Source organism: Lepus europaeus, chromosome 8 (genome assembly GCF_033115175.1).
Source record: "Lepus europaeus isolate LE1 chromosome 8, mLepTim1.pri, whole genome shotgun sequence".
Taxonomy (NCBI): Eukaryota; Metazoa; Chordata; class Mammalia; order Lagomorpha; family Leporidae; genus Lepus; species Lepus europaeus.
In genome coordinates, this window is record NC_084834.1 from 40,529,467 (window position 1) to 40,545,610 (window position 16,144).

At 41.5% G+C, this 16,144-nt stretch overlaps 1 protein-coding gene across 5 annotated transcripts; it reads left to right on the forward strand.

Annotated features, from left to right (window-relative positions):
• The first annotated feature begins 354 nt into the window (after positions 1 to 354).
• PCDH18 (protocadherin 18) lies at positions 355 to 15,484 on the forward strand. 5 transcript variants are annotated; one of them, XM_062199612.1, is made up of 5 exons: positions 356 to 3,365; positions 4,122 to 4,210; positions 4,303 to 4,466; positions 10,979 to 11,188; positions 12,385 to 12,468. In XM_062199612.1, the coding sequence occupies exons 1-4, from the start codon at positions 891 to 893 to the stop codon at positions 11,170 to 11,172; spliced, it is 2,922 nt and encodes a 973-aa protein (XP_062055596.1). In that variant the 5' UTR covers positions 356 to 890; the 3' UTR covers positions 11,173 to 11,188; positions 12,385 to 12,468. The 5 variants fall into 5 exon arrangements, with proteins under 5 accessions (XP_062055594.1, XP_062055596.1, XP_062055597.1 ...); XM_062199613.1 differs by having other exon boundaries at positions 11,051 to 11,188; XM_062199614.1 differs by having other exon boundaries at positions 357 to 3,365; positions 11,096 to 11,188.
• Positions 15,485 to 16,144: the final 660 nt, after the last annotated feature.

Genomic DNA, 16,144 nt, shown 5'->3' on the forward strand with positions numbered 1-16,144 from the left:
AAAGGGCAATTAAGAAAACAAGCACAGTTTCAAGTGCCATCTAAATAAAGGCGACCAGAAGTTGATTTAAAGTTTTTCTGCTGTAATTTGTCTCGCCTTTGTCGCGGCACGCTCGGAGAAAGTGAAGGCAGGAGATGGAGGGGTGGAGCGGGCGCGGGGAGGCGGGAGGGAGGCGCCAGAGGCGAAGGGCGCCCCTCTCCTCCGCCGGCCCCACCGGCCGGCTCCCCTCCGCCTCCTCCCGCTCCGGCGACCCCCGCCCCTCCCCCAGCTGCCTTCTCCTCCTGCTCTCGGGTCCTCTGCCCCCCCTCTTCCTCCCCCACCGCGTTCCCTCTCCCAACCCTCCGCTCGCGCCCTCCCTCGCGTCGGTGACTCCATCGGCTTTTGATTTGGAAGAGCGCTGATTGGCTGGAAGCGATTCAACACACGCCGGGCCAGAGCTTTGTCTGAGTTGAAGTGAAGTTGTACAGATTTCAGCCCGGAGTCAGCATTCACGGGTGTTTAGTCTGCAGCCGAGCAGAGAAAGGGAGAAAGGATCGCCCCGGAGAGCCTCGCCGCAGACCCCGGCGGCGCGCTGCCATCGCTGGATTCCTCTCCACCACGGCGAAGGCGCGCGGCGGGGGGACGCGCTGCCTGCCCGGAGAGGGCGCCGACCGCCGAGCTAGCGCAAGCCTTGGAAGCCGCGCCGAGAAGAGCGGGGAGTCGTGACACGGTGTGTATGAAACAAAAGTTTGCGAGCTGTTAATTGCTGTGCTGGATTCTTAGGAGACGCTTTCAAGTTTCAAGTGCCAAAGATAGCTTAGCTTTCTGGTGCCAAAGCAAGTTGGGGGGCATTGCTTTGCTGTTATAACTTGCTCTGTGAAGGGACTCTCATAAACTGACCATTGCACCAAATGAATACTAAAATGCACTTTAGCTTTGTGTTTGCACTCTTGTTGGTATCGTTCAACCTCCGTGTCCTTGGCAAGAATTTGAAATACAGTATTTATGAGGAACAGATGATTGGATCAGTATTTGCAAGACTATCGGAGGATGTGGCTGATGTTTTATCCAAGCTACCTAATCCTTATGCCGTTCGTTTTCGAGCCATGCAAAGGGGAAACTCTCTTCTTGTGGTCAATGAGAATAACGGGGAGATCAGCATAGGGGCTACAATTGACCGCGAACAACTATGCCAGAAAAACTTGAACTGTTCCATAGAGTTTGATGTGATCACCCTACCCACAGAGCATCTGCAGCTTTTCCATATTGAAGTCGAAGTGCTGGATATTAATGACAATTCTCCCCAGTTTTCAAGATCTGTCATCCCTATTGAGATATCTGAGAGTGCGGCCGTTGGAACTCGCATTCCTCTAGACAGTGCATTTGATCCAGATGTTGGGGAAAATGCCCTCCATACGTACTCCCTCTCTGCCAATGACTTTTTTAATATCGAGGTTCGGACCAGGACTGATGGAGCCAAGTATGCAGAACTCATAGTGGTCAGGGAGTTGGATCGGGAGCTGAAGTCAAGCTATGAGCTAAGGCTCACGGCCTCGGACATGGGAGTGCCTCAGAGGTCTGGCTCATCCATACTGAAAATCACCATCTCAGATTCCAATGACAACAGCCCTGCTTTTGAGCAGCAGTCTTACCTGATAGAACTCTTAGAAGACTCTCCGGTGGGCACTTTGCTCCTGGAGCTGAATGCCACTGACCCAGATGAGGGCGCTAATGGGAAAATCGTGTATTCCTTTAGCAGTCATGTGTCTCCCAAAATTATAGAGACTTTCAAAATTGATTCAGAAAGTGGACATTTGACTCTTTTCAAGCAAGTGGATTATGAAATCACCAAATCCTATGAGATTGACGTCCAGGCTCAAGATTTGGGTCCGAATTCAATTCCAGCTCATTGCAAAATTATAATTAATGTTGTGGATGTGAATGACAATAAACCTGAAATTAACATAAACCTCATGCCCCCTGGAAAAGAAGAAATATCTTATATTTTTGAAGGGGATCCAATTGACACATTTGTTGCTTTGGTCAGGGTTCAAGACAAGGATTCTGGGTTGAATGGAGAAATTGTTTGTAAACTTCATGGTCATGGTCACTTTAAACTTCAAAAGACTTATGAAAACAATTATTTAATCTTGACCAATGCCACGCTGGATAGAGAAAAGAGATCTGAATACAGTTTGACTGTGATTGCTGAGGACAAAGGGACACCTAGTCTTTCTACAGTCAAACATTTTACTGTTCAAATCAATGATATAAATGACAATCCACCCCACTTCCAGAGAAGTCGGTATGAATTTGTGATCTCGGAGAATAACTCGCCAGGGGCATATATCACCACTGTTACAGCCACAGATCCTGATCTTGGGGAAAATGGGCAAGTGACATACACCATTCTGGAGAGTTTTATCTTGGGAAATTCCATAACTACCTATGTAACTATTGACCCATCAAATGGAGCCATCTATGCCCTCAGGATCTTCGACCATGAGGAAGTGAGTCAGATCACTTTCGTGGTTGAAGCAAGAGATGGAGGAAGTCCGAAGCAACTTGTAAGCAATACCACTGTTGTGCTCACCATCATTGATGAAAATGACAACGTCCCTATGGTTATAGGACCTGCACTGCGCAATAATACTGCAGAAATCTCCATCCCCAAAGGAGCTGAAAGTGGCTTTCATGTCACAAGAATAAGGGCGATCGACAGAGACTCTGGTGTGAATGCTGAGCTCAGCTGCTCTATAGTATCAGGTAATGAGGAGACTATGTTTGTAATTGATCCCCGATCATGTGACATCTACACCAATGTGAGCATGGATTCTGTTCCCTACACAGAATGGGAGCTCTCGGTTATCATCCAGGACAAAGGCAATCCTCAGCTGCACACCAAAGTCCTTCTGAAGTGCATGATCTTTGAATATGCAGAGTCAGTTACAAGTACAGCAATGACCTCAGTAAGCCAGGCATCCTTGGATGTCTCCATGATTATCATTATTTCCTTAGGAGCCATTTGTGCAGTGTTGTTGGTTATTATGGTACTATTTGCAACAAGGTGTAACAGAGAAAAGAAAGACACCAGATCCTACAACTGCAGAGTGGCTGAATCAACTTACCAGCACCACCCAAAAAGACCATCCAGGCAGATTCACAAAGGGGACATCACACTGGTGCCTACCATCAATGGCACTCTGCCCATCAGGTCACATCACAGATCGTCTCCATCTTCATCTCCTACCTTAGAAAGAGGGCAGATGGGCAGCCGGCAGAGTCACAAGAGTCACCAGTCGCTCAACAGTTTGGTGACAATCTCATCGAACCACGTGCCAGAGAATTTCTCACTAGAACTCACCCATGCCACTCCTGCTGTTGAGGTAAGATCATGACCTGTATCAGTTCACTCACACTGTCAGCTGTTAATGCTCAGAAGTTGGATGTGTATTAGTTCTTATGCTCACCCCTAATAATTAGCAATATGGACAAAATACAAGTTATTGGGATACAAGTTTTGTTGTGTGTATGTAGCAAGTATACACACTTTAGTATACTGTTTTATAATTTACTTATGTGTAAAATGTTTACTATCAAAAGAATGTGAAGGATACAAGGGACTGTCTCCTTAGAGTCCCTTGACTTCCTGGATTAAGATACTGGGGAGCCAAAAAGTAAAGCAACTTCCTTCATTCTTATGCTTATGATCCTTACTGAAAAAAAAAATCAAAAACTGAGGCCTCAGAATCCCATCTCAGTGCCTGTTGCATTTGTACAAATTTGAAAATTTTCTAACACTATTTTAACTAGATGTCTTATAATTTACAGCATTTTCATGAGTTTTTATGACTGATAACTTTATATAAATCCTTAAAGAAACCAATCCAATATTTAAAAGGGAATTCGCTTTCAAAAAGACAAAGTTGTATTTTTAGATCATCCTCATCTCACTGGGATGCATTTCCGCTGTATCTGGTGCTTGCCTGCTCAGCCTGCCATAGCCAGCAGATGCAGTCTTTAAAATGAAGACCTGTTCCGTGACTTAGTATGAAAAAAGTTACTCTTTTTTCCTTGCTCTAAGCCTGCGAGTATTTGGAGGTTTGTTTCCAGGAAATCAGTTCCTTCTGCTTGGTTTCCAGCAGGTTTCCCAGCTTCTCTCAATGCTTCACCAGGGGCAGTATCAGCCAAGGCCAAGTTTTCGAGGAAACAAATATTCCAGGAGCTATAGGTATGAATTATTCTTATGTTATACACATTGAGTCTCAAGCCACGTAAATGCAGAGGACTAAAATCTATATTTTCTCTGATTTATCTTTGCAGGTATGCCCTTCAAGACATGGACAAATTTAGCTTGAAGGACAGTGGCCGTGGTGACAGTGAAGCGGGAGACAGTGATTATGATTTGGGGCGAGATTCTCCAATAGACAGGCTACTGGGCGAAGGATTCAGTGACCTGTTCCTTACAGATGGAAGAATTCCTGCAGGTAAGAGGCAGAGGTAGATAAATCTGTATTTGCAGACCTATTGCTTCACCAGTAAAATGAACTCCTTTATGCTTGTATTTTTTTTCTGTTTGAGCTTTGCACTAAAGTATTTGTAATGTACACAATATTAGCAATAAGCAGAAACTGAAATGATTTCCTTCAAATTCATACTAAGCAGTTGGTAGAGAAAGGGTAAACTTAAGCACTTAATAGGTCAAGAAGGAAGGTATGGGAGAAAAGAATGGAAAATCCAACCACTTCCCCCTCTCTCTACCCCAACCTATGCTGCCATAGAACCCTCTTGAGCAACTACGTAAAATTACTGGGTGGTGTTTTTATTCAGTCTGTTTTGGTGCATTGTGGTGAACTGGACTATAATTTGTAGGCTGGGTTTCCTGTGCTGGGAACCAACTCACAAAGTCAGAGATTAAAATACAGTAAGAATGGTATACTTTAAGCACTAAAAATAAGGGAAAGAATGCATCTTCGTAGGTGGTAAGCACAGAATGGGTTTTTGTTTTGTTTTGTTTAGTTTTGTTTTTGCTACCTTTCATTTTGTAACTCTCCTATATTGAAATGAGGGGAATTCATAAGTACCCCCTGCTATATGTAGATGATTCTATTAAATCTTAAACCACATTTTCCTTAGTGTCTCTTCCCTCTAATGGTGCAGTAGAAACTCGCTAAAGCAACCGAGTAAATATTGGCTCCATCATTGTAGCAACCCTGTTCCTAAGGACAGCAATATTAAATCAAGCCTTTCCACCACATAGGAATATTTAGGGCTGTCTGTGTTTCTAAATTGCACAAGAGTTGATCAAATAACTGTCATTGATAAATGAAAGAAAGGCAGAGCAGCACCCATCTTGATTCTGCTGCTATCTATTTTCTAAATACCAGTAAGTGGGAGAGTGTAAGTAAACATGAGGGAGCCTAGGAAAGCACCAAAATTCAAGAGGAATCAGGAAGTAGGAACTCTAGATCTCCTCAGTTATGGTGGGAGCAGAGGCCCAGCAACAGCAGTATTAGTCGTACTAGCTGTGGGAGGTACTCACTGTGTCCCAGAGTTCACTCCTGTGCCTAGTGCTCTAGGTCCTTAGGGAGCTCTGTACCTGCATTGCCTCTCCTAACCCTTTGGCACAGGAATTAGTAGCAGTGGTAATACAATAAATATTCAACTTTTTTCAGATAATAAAATTAAGGCTTATAAAGTTTAGCAAATGAAAGCCAACTCAGGCAGTTTATAAGTGGTAGAGGTGAAATTTGATCCAACCCCACACTCTTAAACACAAGTCTGTCAATTTTTATGAAATAATAGGTGATTTGTTTTGATTTTTTGATAAGTTGAGTGGCTCATTTCTTTTTATATTTTAACACTTACTAACCTCCATGAAACTACTCTAGTGTTGCTCATTTGATTTGGCCGTCACAACTCTGGACACTATATCGCTGAGTGGATGAGTGCACAGTAAGGACTTCCAGGGGCAGTGAGGACCACAAGTACACAAGAGCCTATGTTTGCACAGGCACCTATGGTGTCATCATCTTTTTTAAATTCCACAGATCCCCACATTCAGCTGGAGGAGAATCTCTGGCAAGCCAGTGAATAATATATGGCCTTAGACATTCTGTTCAAAGACAACCAGTTTTATTATTCCTACTGTCATGTAAGATCTGGCTGCATTTCTATGATTCCATGGTGCTGACAGAGCCATAATTTTGAATATCAATCCCAGATACTGAAAAATGCAATTTCCCAAATTATATTATTTTATAAAACAATAAAATAACATAATAGGCATATTATACATTTTGAGATTTTTGTAAAATTTGTTCACTGAAATTTAAATTTATTAGCATAGTTAAATGGAGAGTGTTTCTATTTAGAAAACATTGTCTTTTGTGAGATTAAATAATACCCCAAGTCCCTTTAAAGTATGAAATTGTACGATTCTAATAAGTAATCATAAATCTGCTTTGCTTTTAAATGATCAAGATTGCTCTTTTACTTTTTCCCATATTTTCAAAAGTATCACTTCCACATATGTTCATGGCAGGAGAGTTATCTAGCACTTGAATTAATAATAACAACAACAAATATTAAGGATAAAGATACTGTAGAAAGTAGACATAGATAAAGTCTTTAAATCCTGTTTATGGAGTGACTTTAGGCTCCATCCACATCACATTTATTTTCAAAATTAAAGGCTCATCTTTGTGTTATTATAAATAACTACTTTAGTATATAGATCCTCGTATATAAATTAATTTCAAGTTTGAACAGACCACTTAATTCAAGTATATGGTGGAAGAGCTATTTTGCTGGCACATAATATTATCTTACAGCAGATTCCAGGTGGTAGACACAATTCTGCCCCATTAGCTGCCTGCCTTCATGTGGGTGTGATCAGAGCTATCTTTGAGGCGTGGAGCATCAGGCAGTTATCAGTGGTCCAAGTGGTAGATTCATGTTTGGCCAACATAGATTTCAGTGTGCATACTGAGGAACTGTAGAGAGTTAATCATCCATTCTGAACAGCATATTGATGATGCTTTGCTCATATTCCTGGCAACTTCTACAGGCACATTAGGCTTTAAAACTTGTGCTTTGTAAACTTATATTCCTAGGAAATATCCAAAGCAGAGAAAACTGTAAGTTCACATCTGAATGCCTTTAGCAGGGGTCAGCAAAGTTTTTTGACACAAATGTATTTTTAGGACATAAGTGTCCTTATTCCATCTGTTTTTTTTTCCTTAGACTGGACAAATATAGATTATGCTATTTTGCATTGCTGCCAAAGGGCCACTTCAGGTCATTTGCTCTATGAATTCCCACACAAAATATTACGTTCTGATCAGTAAAATCAGCATGCATTTTTGTTTGTTGGCTTATGTTGGTTAACATACTTTCTTCCTTATTCATCCAGCTTTGAACTGTAACACTAAGCATATGCCTGCAAAAATCTCCATTATCCCAATGTATCAGCTGCACTACTATGATTTATAAAGGCTTTTGATTTTTGTTCTTGTATTGCTTTCTCTTCTTGGTGGAGCCCATTTTGCTTTTTGTCAATCTGCCATCTGTGACTACTTGTTTCAACATTCTTTTTAAAATTTTGCATTCTCTCCATTCTAATGGGTGGTGTCCAAGCTCTGCTCTGGCCTTGCTCCCATGGTTGGTTTACCGCACCAACAGACAAGTTAATATCCACTCTCTACTGCTCTTCCTTGTGTCAAATCTTTCTTTCATACAACTTGAACAACCCTTTCAGAATAGACTCAGTTACATTCTTTTGGCTCGAAATCAATTCTTGAGTCTTGTTGTCCAGCAATACAGAACTGAATTCTTTATCTTAATATCCAAAGGCTACTGAAATCCACTCTTAGCTAATTAAGTATCAATTTTACCACATTTGTATCTTTTGCAAAAGCAGAGGCCTTCCTTCACAGTACACACCCATCCTGAGCTCATGCTTCACTCCCCACCTGAACAATTGTCTTGGCTTCCCTTTTGTGTCTCCAGATCCTGGTGCTCTCTCCAGGTTTGTGTAAAGCTGCTCTTTCTTTACTTCAGCCCCACATCCATTCTTTTGTCTTTCCTTCCTATGCCCTCAGCCTCATCTAATTTAGCATTTTAACTGAATGTTTATGACCCCATTTGCTACACTAGACTCAGAACTAGATCTTCAACACTTTGACGGAAGGGTGCTTGTCACAGCATTTCACATACATCAAGATCTTAATATATATAGATAACTGGTGGATCACTTAATGCTTAATGCCTTCATAGAGGCAGGTGTAGGTTGTTCTGCTTTCTACCCCACCTAAAAGGTAGAGCCTAATGACAAAATTCACAGTACTGTAGTGGGAAAGAAGAGTCAATGACTTCCACCGTGCTGTCATCCTGCCTCCCTACCCCGCAGCAGACTTAGCCACCTTAAAGAGCTTTCAAGGAGTGACAGAAAGATTAGCTACTGGTATCACTTTCCAGTAAGTCCTGATCCCTGGGATGTGATGTGGACCATTTGTGGAACTTATTACACACACCATGATGATGTATTAAACAGTGAGTCTCCAAGGAAAAGATTGAGAATATTAATGAAACTGCAAAAAGTGATCTCTGTTTCACTACTGTTACTTATTGGAAAAGCAGATGCACACACACACAGAGTTCCCATCCACTGGTTAATACCCCAAATATTCACAATGGTTGTGGTGGACTGAGAATGGAGTTGAAAGCTAGTTACCCCATCTAGGTCTCCCATATTCCAGAACCCAATTACTTGAGCCATCACCACTGCCTTCCAGGATCCATATTAGCAGGAAGTTGGAGTCAGGAACCCTAGCTGGGAATCCATCCCAAGCACTCCTATATGGGACACAGAGATTTTTACTGTAAACAACCACTGTGTATTTTCATTTTTAACTTAATTCATTATTTTTAATGATTTATTTTATTTCAAAAGTTTAAAAGATGGGGGAAGGAGGAAAGGAGGGAGAGATAGAGCAGAGAGAGAGAGCTAGCGTGCTATCTTCCATCCACTGATTCACTCCCCAAATGGCTGCTGGGGCTGGACCAGGCTGAAGCCAAGAGTCTGGAACTTCATCCAGGTCTTCCACATGGGTTGTAGAGGCCAAGTACTTTGACCATCTTCTGCTGCTTCCCCAGGTTCATTATCAGGGAGCTGAGTAAAAAGTGGAGTGTCCAGACTTGAACTGGTACTCATATTAAATGCCAGTGACTTAAGCCACTGCACCACAATGCGGGGCTCTACTTCATTATTTTATAGTTAAAGCCCCACTTGTTTTTTGTGATGCAATTTTACTTTTTTTTTTTTTTTTTGACAGGCAGAGTGGACAGTGAGAGAGAGAGAGAGACAGAGAGAAAGGTCTTCCTTTGCTGTTGGTTCACCCTCCAATGGCCACCGCGCTGATCTAAAGGCAGGAGCCAGGTGCTTCTCCTGGTCTCCCATGGGGTGCAGGGCCCAAGCACTTGGGCCATCCTCCACTGCATTCCCGGGCCACAGTAGAGAGCTGGCCTGGAAGAGGGGCAACCAGGATAGAATCTGGCGCCCCGTCTGGGACTAGAACCTGGTGTGCCGGCGCCGCAAGGCGGAGGAATAGCCTGTTGAGCCACGGTGCCGGCCAATGTGATGCAATTTTAAATAGCATTCTCTGTTCAAAAAAAAGATCCCTGTGACCAAAATGATTTTTGAGTATGAGCTGTTAGATTTCGTTGTACTATACCATTAGTTATGCTCATTATTTTCATATTTCCAGAAAACTTGATAAAATTCAAGATTCTTAGAAGCCTGTGTGATTTTTTTTTTCTCCACATCCCTTATTAAACATTAAAGCCAAACAAAAGCAATCAGACAACCAAGCGAACAGCTAAGTCTTTCCCAGGCCTAAAACCACAGAGTTAAAGGCCAGAAAACAAATGAAGAGGTGTCAGCAGGTCTGTTCTCCTTCCTTATGACAGGATGTGAGTAAGACAACATAGCTTTCCTTTCCATTTGCAGAGACCCAGGGAATTAATAAAAAAAAAATACCTTTAGCTCTGTGGTAGTTATTTCACTGATGAGAAAACCTCACTGTTGTTAAATTTATTTTCAACTCCCTTTGGTTTTGTGCACATCCAATGATCAAAAACAACAGTTTGTAAATATTTTCATGAAGTCTCGAGTTAAATCATATTTCTTTTTTTTAAATATGGTACATTATTTCTTTTGAGATTTTTTTTTAAGATTTATTTATTTATTTGAAAGTCAGAGTTAGAGATAGAGGAGAGGCAGAGAGAGAGGGAGAGGTCTTCCATCCACTGGTTCACTCCCCAGTTGGCCACAATGGCCAGAGCTGCGCCGATCCAAAGCCAGGAGCCAGGAGCCTCCTCCGGGTCTGCCACATGGGTGCAGGGGACCAAGCACTTGGGCCATCCTCCACTGCTATCCCAGGCCATGGCAGAGAGCTGGATTGGAAGAGGAGCATCCGGGACTACAACCGGCTCCCATATGGGATGCTGGCGCTTCAGGCCAGGGTGTTAACCCACTGCACCACAGCGTCGGCCCCTCAATCATTTTTCATAGTAATGTTCATCCTCTCTTTTCACATGGAATTGGTTGTCAGGATTTTCTCTGCATTTTCCCAACTTTATTAGTTTGTTTCTAAACTTCCTATTGATTTGGCTCTTTCCATCCTTCAAAACCATTGCTCTCACTTTTTCCCTCAAATTATCCCTTTTTACAATAGAAATTGAGGTCCCAGAATTAAATTTCTTGATGAAGTTAGAGAAGACAGTCATCTTGAAAGCCCAGTGATTTCTACACGTTTAAACAGAGACCATTACTTGCCTGCTTCTAAAAGTCAACATTATTTTCTTCAGAAAGCATGTAGTAAATACCCACTCTGGGCAACAATTTTTTTTTAAAGATTTATTTGGCAATTATAGAGAGGCAGAGGCAGAGAGAGAGGGAGAGAGAGAGAATTCTTCCATCTGCTGGTTCACTCCCCAGATAGCCATAACAGCCGGAGCTGTGCTGATCCAAAGCCAGGAACCAGGAGCTTCTTCCAGGTCTCCCATGTAGGCGCAGTGGCCCAAGGACTCAGGCCATCTTCTACTGCCTTGCCAGGCTACAGCAGAGAGCTGGATTGGAAGTGGAGCAGCCAGGACTCAAACCGGCACCCAGAAGAGATGCCAGTCCCATAAACGGACACTTTGACAGGTGATGGGGATACTGGAATAAGCACAACAGGCAACTTCCCTGACAAGGGATTTGGTATTTTTTTAGTCATGACTTGATCAATAACTTGAGAGGAAGAGGAATCTTGAATAGCCAGATTTACAAAAAATACAGTCCAAATTTTAAGTTTGGCTGAAATCGATCCGATTTTCTTTCAGATCTAAGAGAATTACTTTGTGTTTTTTACATTTTGTTGTTTGCTCTAAGATGAAATTATATCAAAGAGATCTAGTTCTCATCAAGAAAAGCGGATGATTTGGGTGTATTTTACATCTCTACATTTCCTGATTGTTATGTAGTTTAGTTATCCTGTTTGCCACAAGTAGCGATTTTTTTTCCTCTTTATCTTTCCACCTTTCTTATATCAACAACTATTTTCTATGAATGTGGCTACCTACATTCCAGTAATGCATGAGTGTATCTGGAATAACTAAGGAACAAATTTTCTTTACATATTTTGATGACTTTTCCATATATTTGAATATTAACCTATTTTTAATCATTAAATGAGGACTTAACAGATGCCAATAGTTGAGGATACTCTTTCCTGCTGTTTTAAGTAGCAAGTAAATAATTTATAAATGCTTTAAGAGAGATGAATGAGTATGATTACCTGATAGCTTATTCTATTTTCAGTGCCTCCATTAAAACTAAAGTGGGTCAGTTAGAGCTCACAAGAAAGTTTGAGTTTTAACTCAAGGACTGTCTGGTAGCATGCCAAAGTTGAGAACTCCACCTTCCAAATCTAGGGTTTAGTGGCAAGTATCACTGTGTTCCTAAATCTGTATATAAGAAATACATGAAATTTGTATACCTTAAAATTAGAGAGAGAGAGAGAGAGAGAGAGAGAGAATTTAAGTATTTGTTTCATCAGCCACATCCTGGGTCTTTTGCCATCTATTTTTCTCATTACTTTAGTAGCTGGATATTTCTGAGCAGTACACAAATACTCTATTTTATAAGCAAGAAAAAAAAATACACTAGCAGCTGTGGTTTAGGGAGGATCCTAAAGTTAGTATTCAAATTAAAACCATAATTGCAGACCGTCTAATGTAGGGTAACAATGGGCTAGCTGTGAGGGTAATAGTTTGAAGCTTTCTCTTTGAATGAGCTGGCATCTCCCTGGGCTCCCGGATCACGCCCCGTGCACTAATGAATGCTTGCCGGTTTCCTTGCAGCCATGAGGTTGTGCACGGAGGAGTGCAGAGTCCTGGGGCACTCGGACCAGTGCTGGATGCCGCCGCTGCCCTCGCCGTCCTCTGACTACCGGAGCAACATGTTCATCCCGGGCGAGGAGTTCCCCGCACAGCCCCCGCAGCAGCCGGCGCACCCGAGCCTCGACGACGACGCGCCGCCTGCAGAGTGCGGGGAGAAGAAGAAGAGCTTCTCCACGTTCGGCAAGGACGCGCCGGCCGACGAGGACAGCGGGGACACCGGCACATCCTCGCTGCTCTCGGAAATGAACAGCGTGTTCCAGCGCCTGCTGCCGCCTTCCCTGGACACCTACGCTGAGTGCGGCGACGCCGAGCGGGCCAACTCCCTGGAGCGCCGCAAGGGACCGCTGCCGGCCAAGACGGGCGGCTACCCGCAGGGCGTGGCGGCCTGGGCGGCCAGCACGCATTTCCAAAACCCCACCAGCAACTCGGCGCCCGCGCTGGGCGCGCACTCCAGTGTGCAGCCCTCTTCCAAGTGGCTGCCGGCCATGGAGGAGATCCCGGAGAACTACGAGGAAGATGACTTTGACAATGTGCTCAACCACCTCAACGACGGGAAGCACGAACTCATGGACGCCAGCGAGCTGGTGGCGGAGATCAACAAACTGCTGCAGGACGTGCGCCAGAGCTAGGAGACTGCAGCTGGGCGGCTTGGTTTCCCCTCTCTGTGGACATGGGGAGACAGGAACACCCCGGGAAGAACTGGCGTTGCCAAATCGTTGCATTTATCATAAATGTGTCTGTGTATATTGAATATGAAATACCGTATTTTCGTATGTACACAATGCAAGTGTGATTATTTTAATCTGTATTTTAAAAATACATTTGTACCTTATATTTATGTGTAATTTAACAAACAAATTTTATTTTTTTACTCCCATGACAAACATGTCTTTCCTAATCATGTAGAAACTAGCCACTGCTCAGATCATCTGTTCACCCACCAAGCATAATGGCACTGCTTAGATTAGTGAGGTTGGGGAAGAATTAGGAGGCAGTGTGGTAGGAACAACCCCACGAAAGCATTATGTGAGTCTGAGTTCCATTATGTGGTCCTGCTTCTTTTTCAATGCTTTTTAAAAAACGAAGTGTTATTAAAATTGTTCAAAGCTTTTGTTGTTATTATTATTTTTTTTTCACTGCTCTGTGCTAGCTCTGATAGTTCAGTTCTTGCAGTACCGTCGACCAATGCAGTGAAATTTTGTTTCAGGCCTGGGAAGCATCTGGAAGCATATTTGTGAAATGCCTCTCAAATGAGTTCTTCCCAGACCATGGTGAACACAGGAGCAAAGTCCCGGTTTCCTGACTCCCAGGTCCCTACTATTCCGTGGCAGCACACTGGCTTGTTCTTCAGAACACTTCTCCTACACTATGATTGTCTACTTATAATTAAGCAAACGATGAATTTCATTCCGGGTTTGTGATAAGAGAGGGAACCTGAGGAAATGGCATTTGTCCCTTACATAGGTAGCAGTGTATATCCCAACAGCAGGAGGGATTACTGGACAAAGACAGTCACACTCGTGTCCCTGCTGGGGTAGCAAATGGAAACTGATTTGTTCTGATTCTATTCTAGTTGAATTTCCCCCCTTTCCTCTCACAAAACTTGAACATTTTTATCTTTTGCAATGTTATTTTTTTTTGCTATGATTAATTTAGGTTTTGTCTCCAATGCATGATGTCATATTTTTGCTTGTATTTTTAGTATATGAACATTTATAAAATCACCTTTTTTTGCTACAGCAATTTTGTGACAAATGGGAAATTCTTTATTTATTGTGCTGTTAGCTCTCTGTGTGGAATGCCTTGGTAAGAAAGATCCTTATTATGACTATTATCATTTATGTCCAAGCTTCTATTAATATTATTTCTATGAATACACTATCTTGATTGTACTCTCCAGAAAATTTTGCTGTCAATGAAAATAAAAAGAAAATTAAAGTGAAGCTGAGGAGCTGTCTATAAGTCAAAGTCCTGTTCATATATAAATGTCCAAAAGCTTTGCATGCAACATCTTCCTTCTGAGAGCGTGTAGGGTGTGTTAGAGAGGACCTTCAGCTGATCAGACAAACAAGGCAACCACAGTGTGAGGAATGAGTTTGAGACCTACCTGTAGTGTGGGTAAGAAGAATTGACTGTGTTCTAACTAGATTGAACAATTTAATGCACGTGGAGTGTCAAGAAAAATAAATAAATAATAGCTGCTAGGAAATTTCTCAGATTACAAATGATACTTTCATGGAACATTTTGTATTAAATTTTGAAGGAAAAAAAAATGATTTCCTGATAATGTTTCCAAGATGGGAAAATATTCTCATCCTTGGATTACTAGTGCAGCACTGAAATACTAGGAACATTCAGTAAGCCAAAACATGGCTAAAAATCAGATATTTGACTTCTCAGATGAGAACTCTCTTTCAAAAAGCACATTTTCCTTTAAAGGAAAGATTGCAATTACAAGTGAAATTTCAGTGTTTTCAGTAGATTACACATACAAATGGTAACCACATTTAAATATATTTCTCCTTTCAACCTCACTTCCTGCCAGTGCATAGTATCATTAACAAAAAAACTCCCATAACCTCCCTGTTTTTAATTTAAAGCACCAACAATAGTTTAAGAAGCAAAGCTTCTTGATACTTTGATTAATGGGAAGTAAATAAAATGCAAGTTTGTATCCAACACAAAACCTTTGTACATCCACGCCTTCTTAGCATTGCAGGCTCCTACTGGCTGCTTCTCCAGTCTTCTCTATTCATTATTGGTCCCCATGTTCACAGCTAAGGGAACATTAGTACAATTTCAGGTTTTCACTCCTGTTGCCTTCACCAGTAATAACATTTTAGTGAAAACTGGGATGTCTGATGAAGACTTAGCGACCTAACTTCTCAAATTTATATCTCATCTTTATTGATCCCATGCACCTCTTCAGTTTGAAACAAAAAACACGTAAATTTTTTCTCCATTCATTATTTCTTAATGTCGCTGTCTCTACTGACTTACTTTAAATGTTTTCCAATGATAATCATCTGTTATGAGAATTAGCTTCCAAAAATGAAATTTAACACTGAATCAGTTCCTTAACAAATTCTCATTTAAATGCTTTTGATACAATTATTAGAATTATCTTTCTTTAAATTCTTCAAAGTTATTAACATTGTTACTCATTTCTCATTCATTTCTGTCTTGGTATTGACTAGTTGCTGTTTATAACTTTATTAGTCACTGAAATTCTTGCTCACATGCAAATCAGATTTATCTTTTATCAATATATAACTGTTAAGGTAAAAGATGAGTAAGTTATTGTCTTATTGGCATTGCTGATTAAATCACATTTATGAAAATTGGTTCGGTTTCCTTGTTTCATTCTTTTGAAACCTACCAGTATCAGAAAATATTGAAAGCTGAATCTGAATTATTGACACATTAACATTCAAATAACTAACTATTTAACAAATAATTAATAATTTCATACTGATTGGTTGCATGAATGAAAAATGTGTTGTTTGACCTGGCAGCTTTCAATCATGCATGAACTCTCAGAAAGGAATGAAGGGTATCACTTCTCACTCCCCCAAATGACTCCCACATATGTAATAAAATTGTCTATCTTTTTCTCCTGTTGAGAAAAACACTAAGGCTATTTAAAATGCTTTGATATTTTGCTTCCAATTCACTGCGTCTTGGTAAAGTATCAATTATACACTGACATCTGGGTAAGCAA

Excerpts from the sequence above, each read along its gene's own strand:
- PCDH18 (XM_062199610.1), top strand. The coding sequence starts at position 891 with ATGAATACTAAAATGCACTTTAGCTTTGTGTTTGCACTCTTGTTGGTA. Across the intron at positions 3,366-4,121 it reads ATGCCACTCCTGCTGTTGAG|CAGGTTTCCCAGCTTCTCTC; the intron begins GTAAGATCATGA and ends CTTGGTTTCCAG. Across the intron at positions 4,211-4,302 it reads AAATATTCCAGGAGCTATAG|GTATGCCCTTCAAGACATGG; the intron begins GTATGAATTATT and ends TTATCTTTGCAG.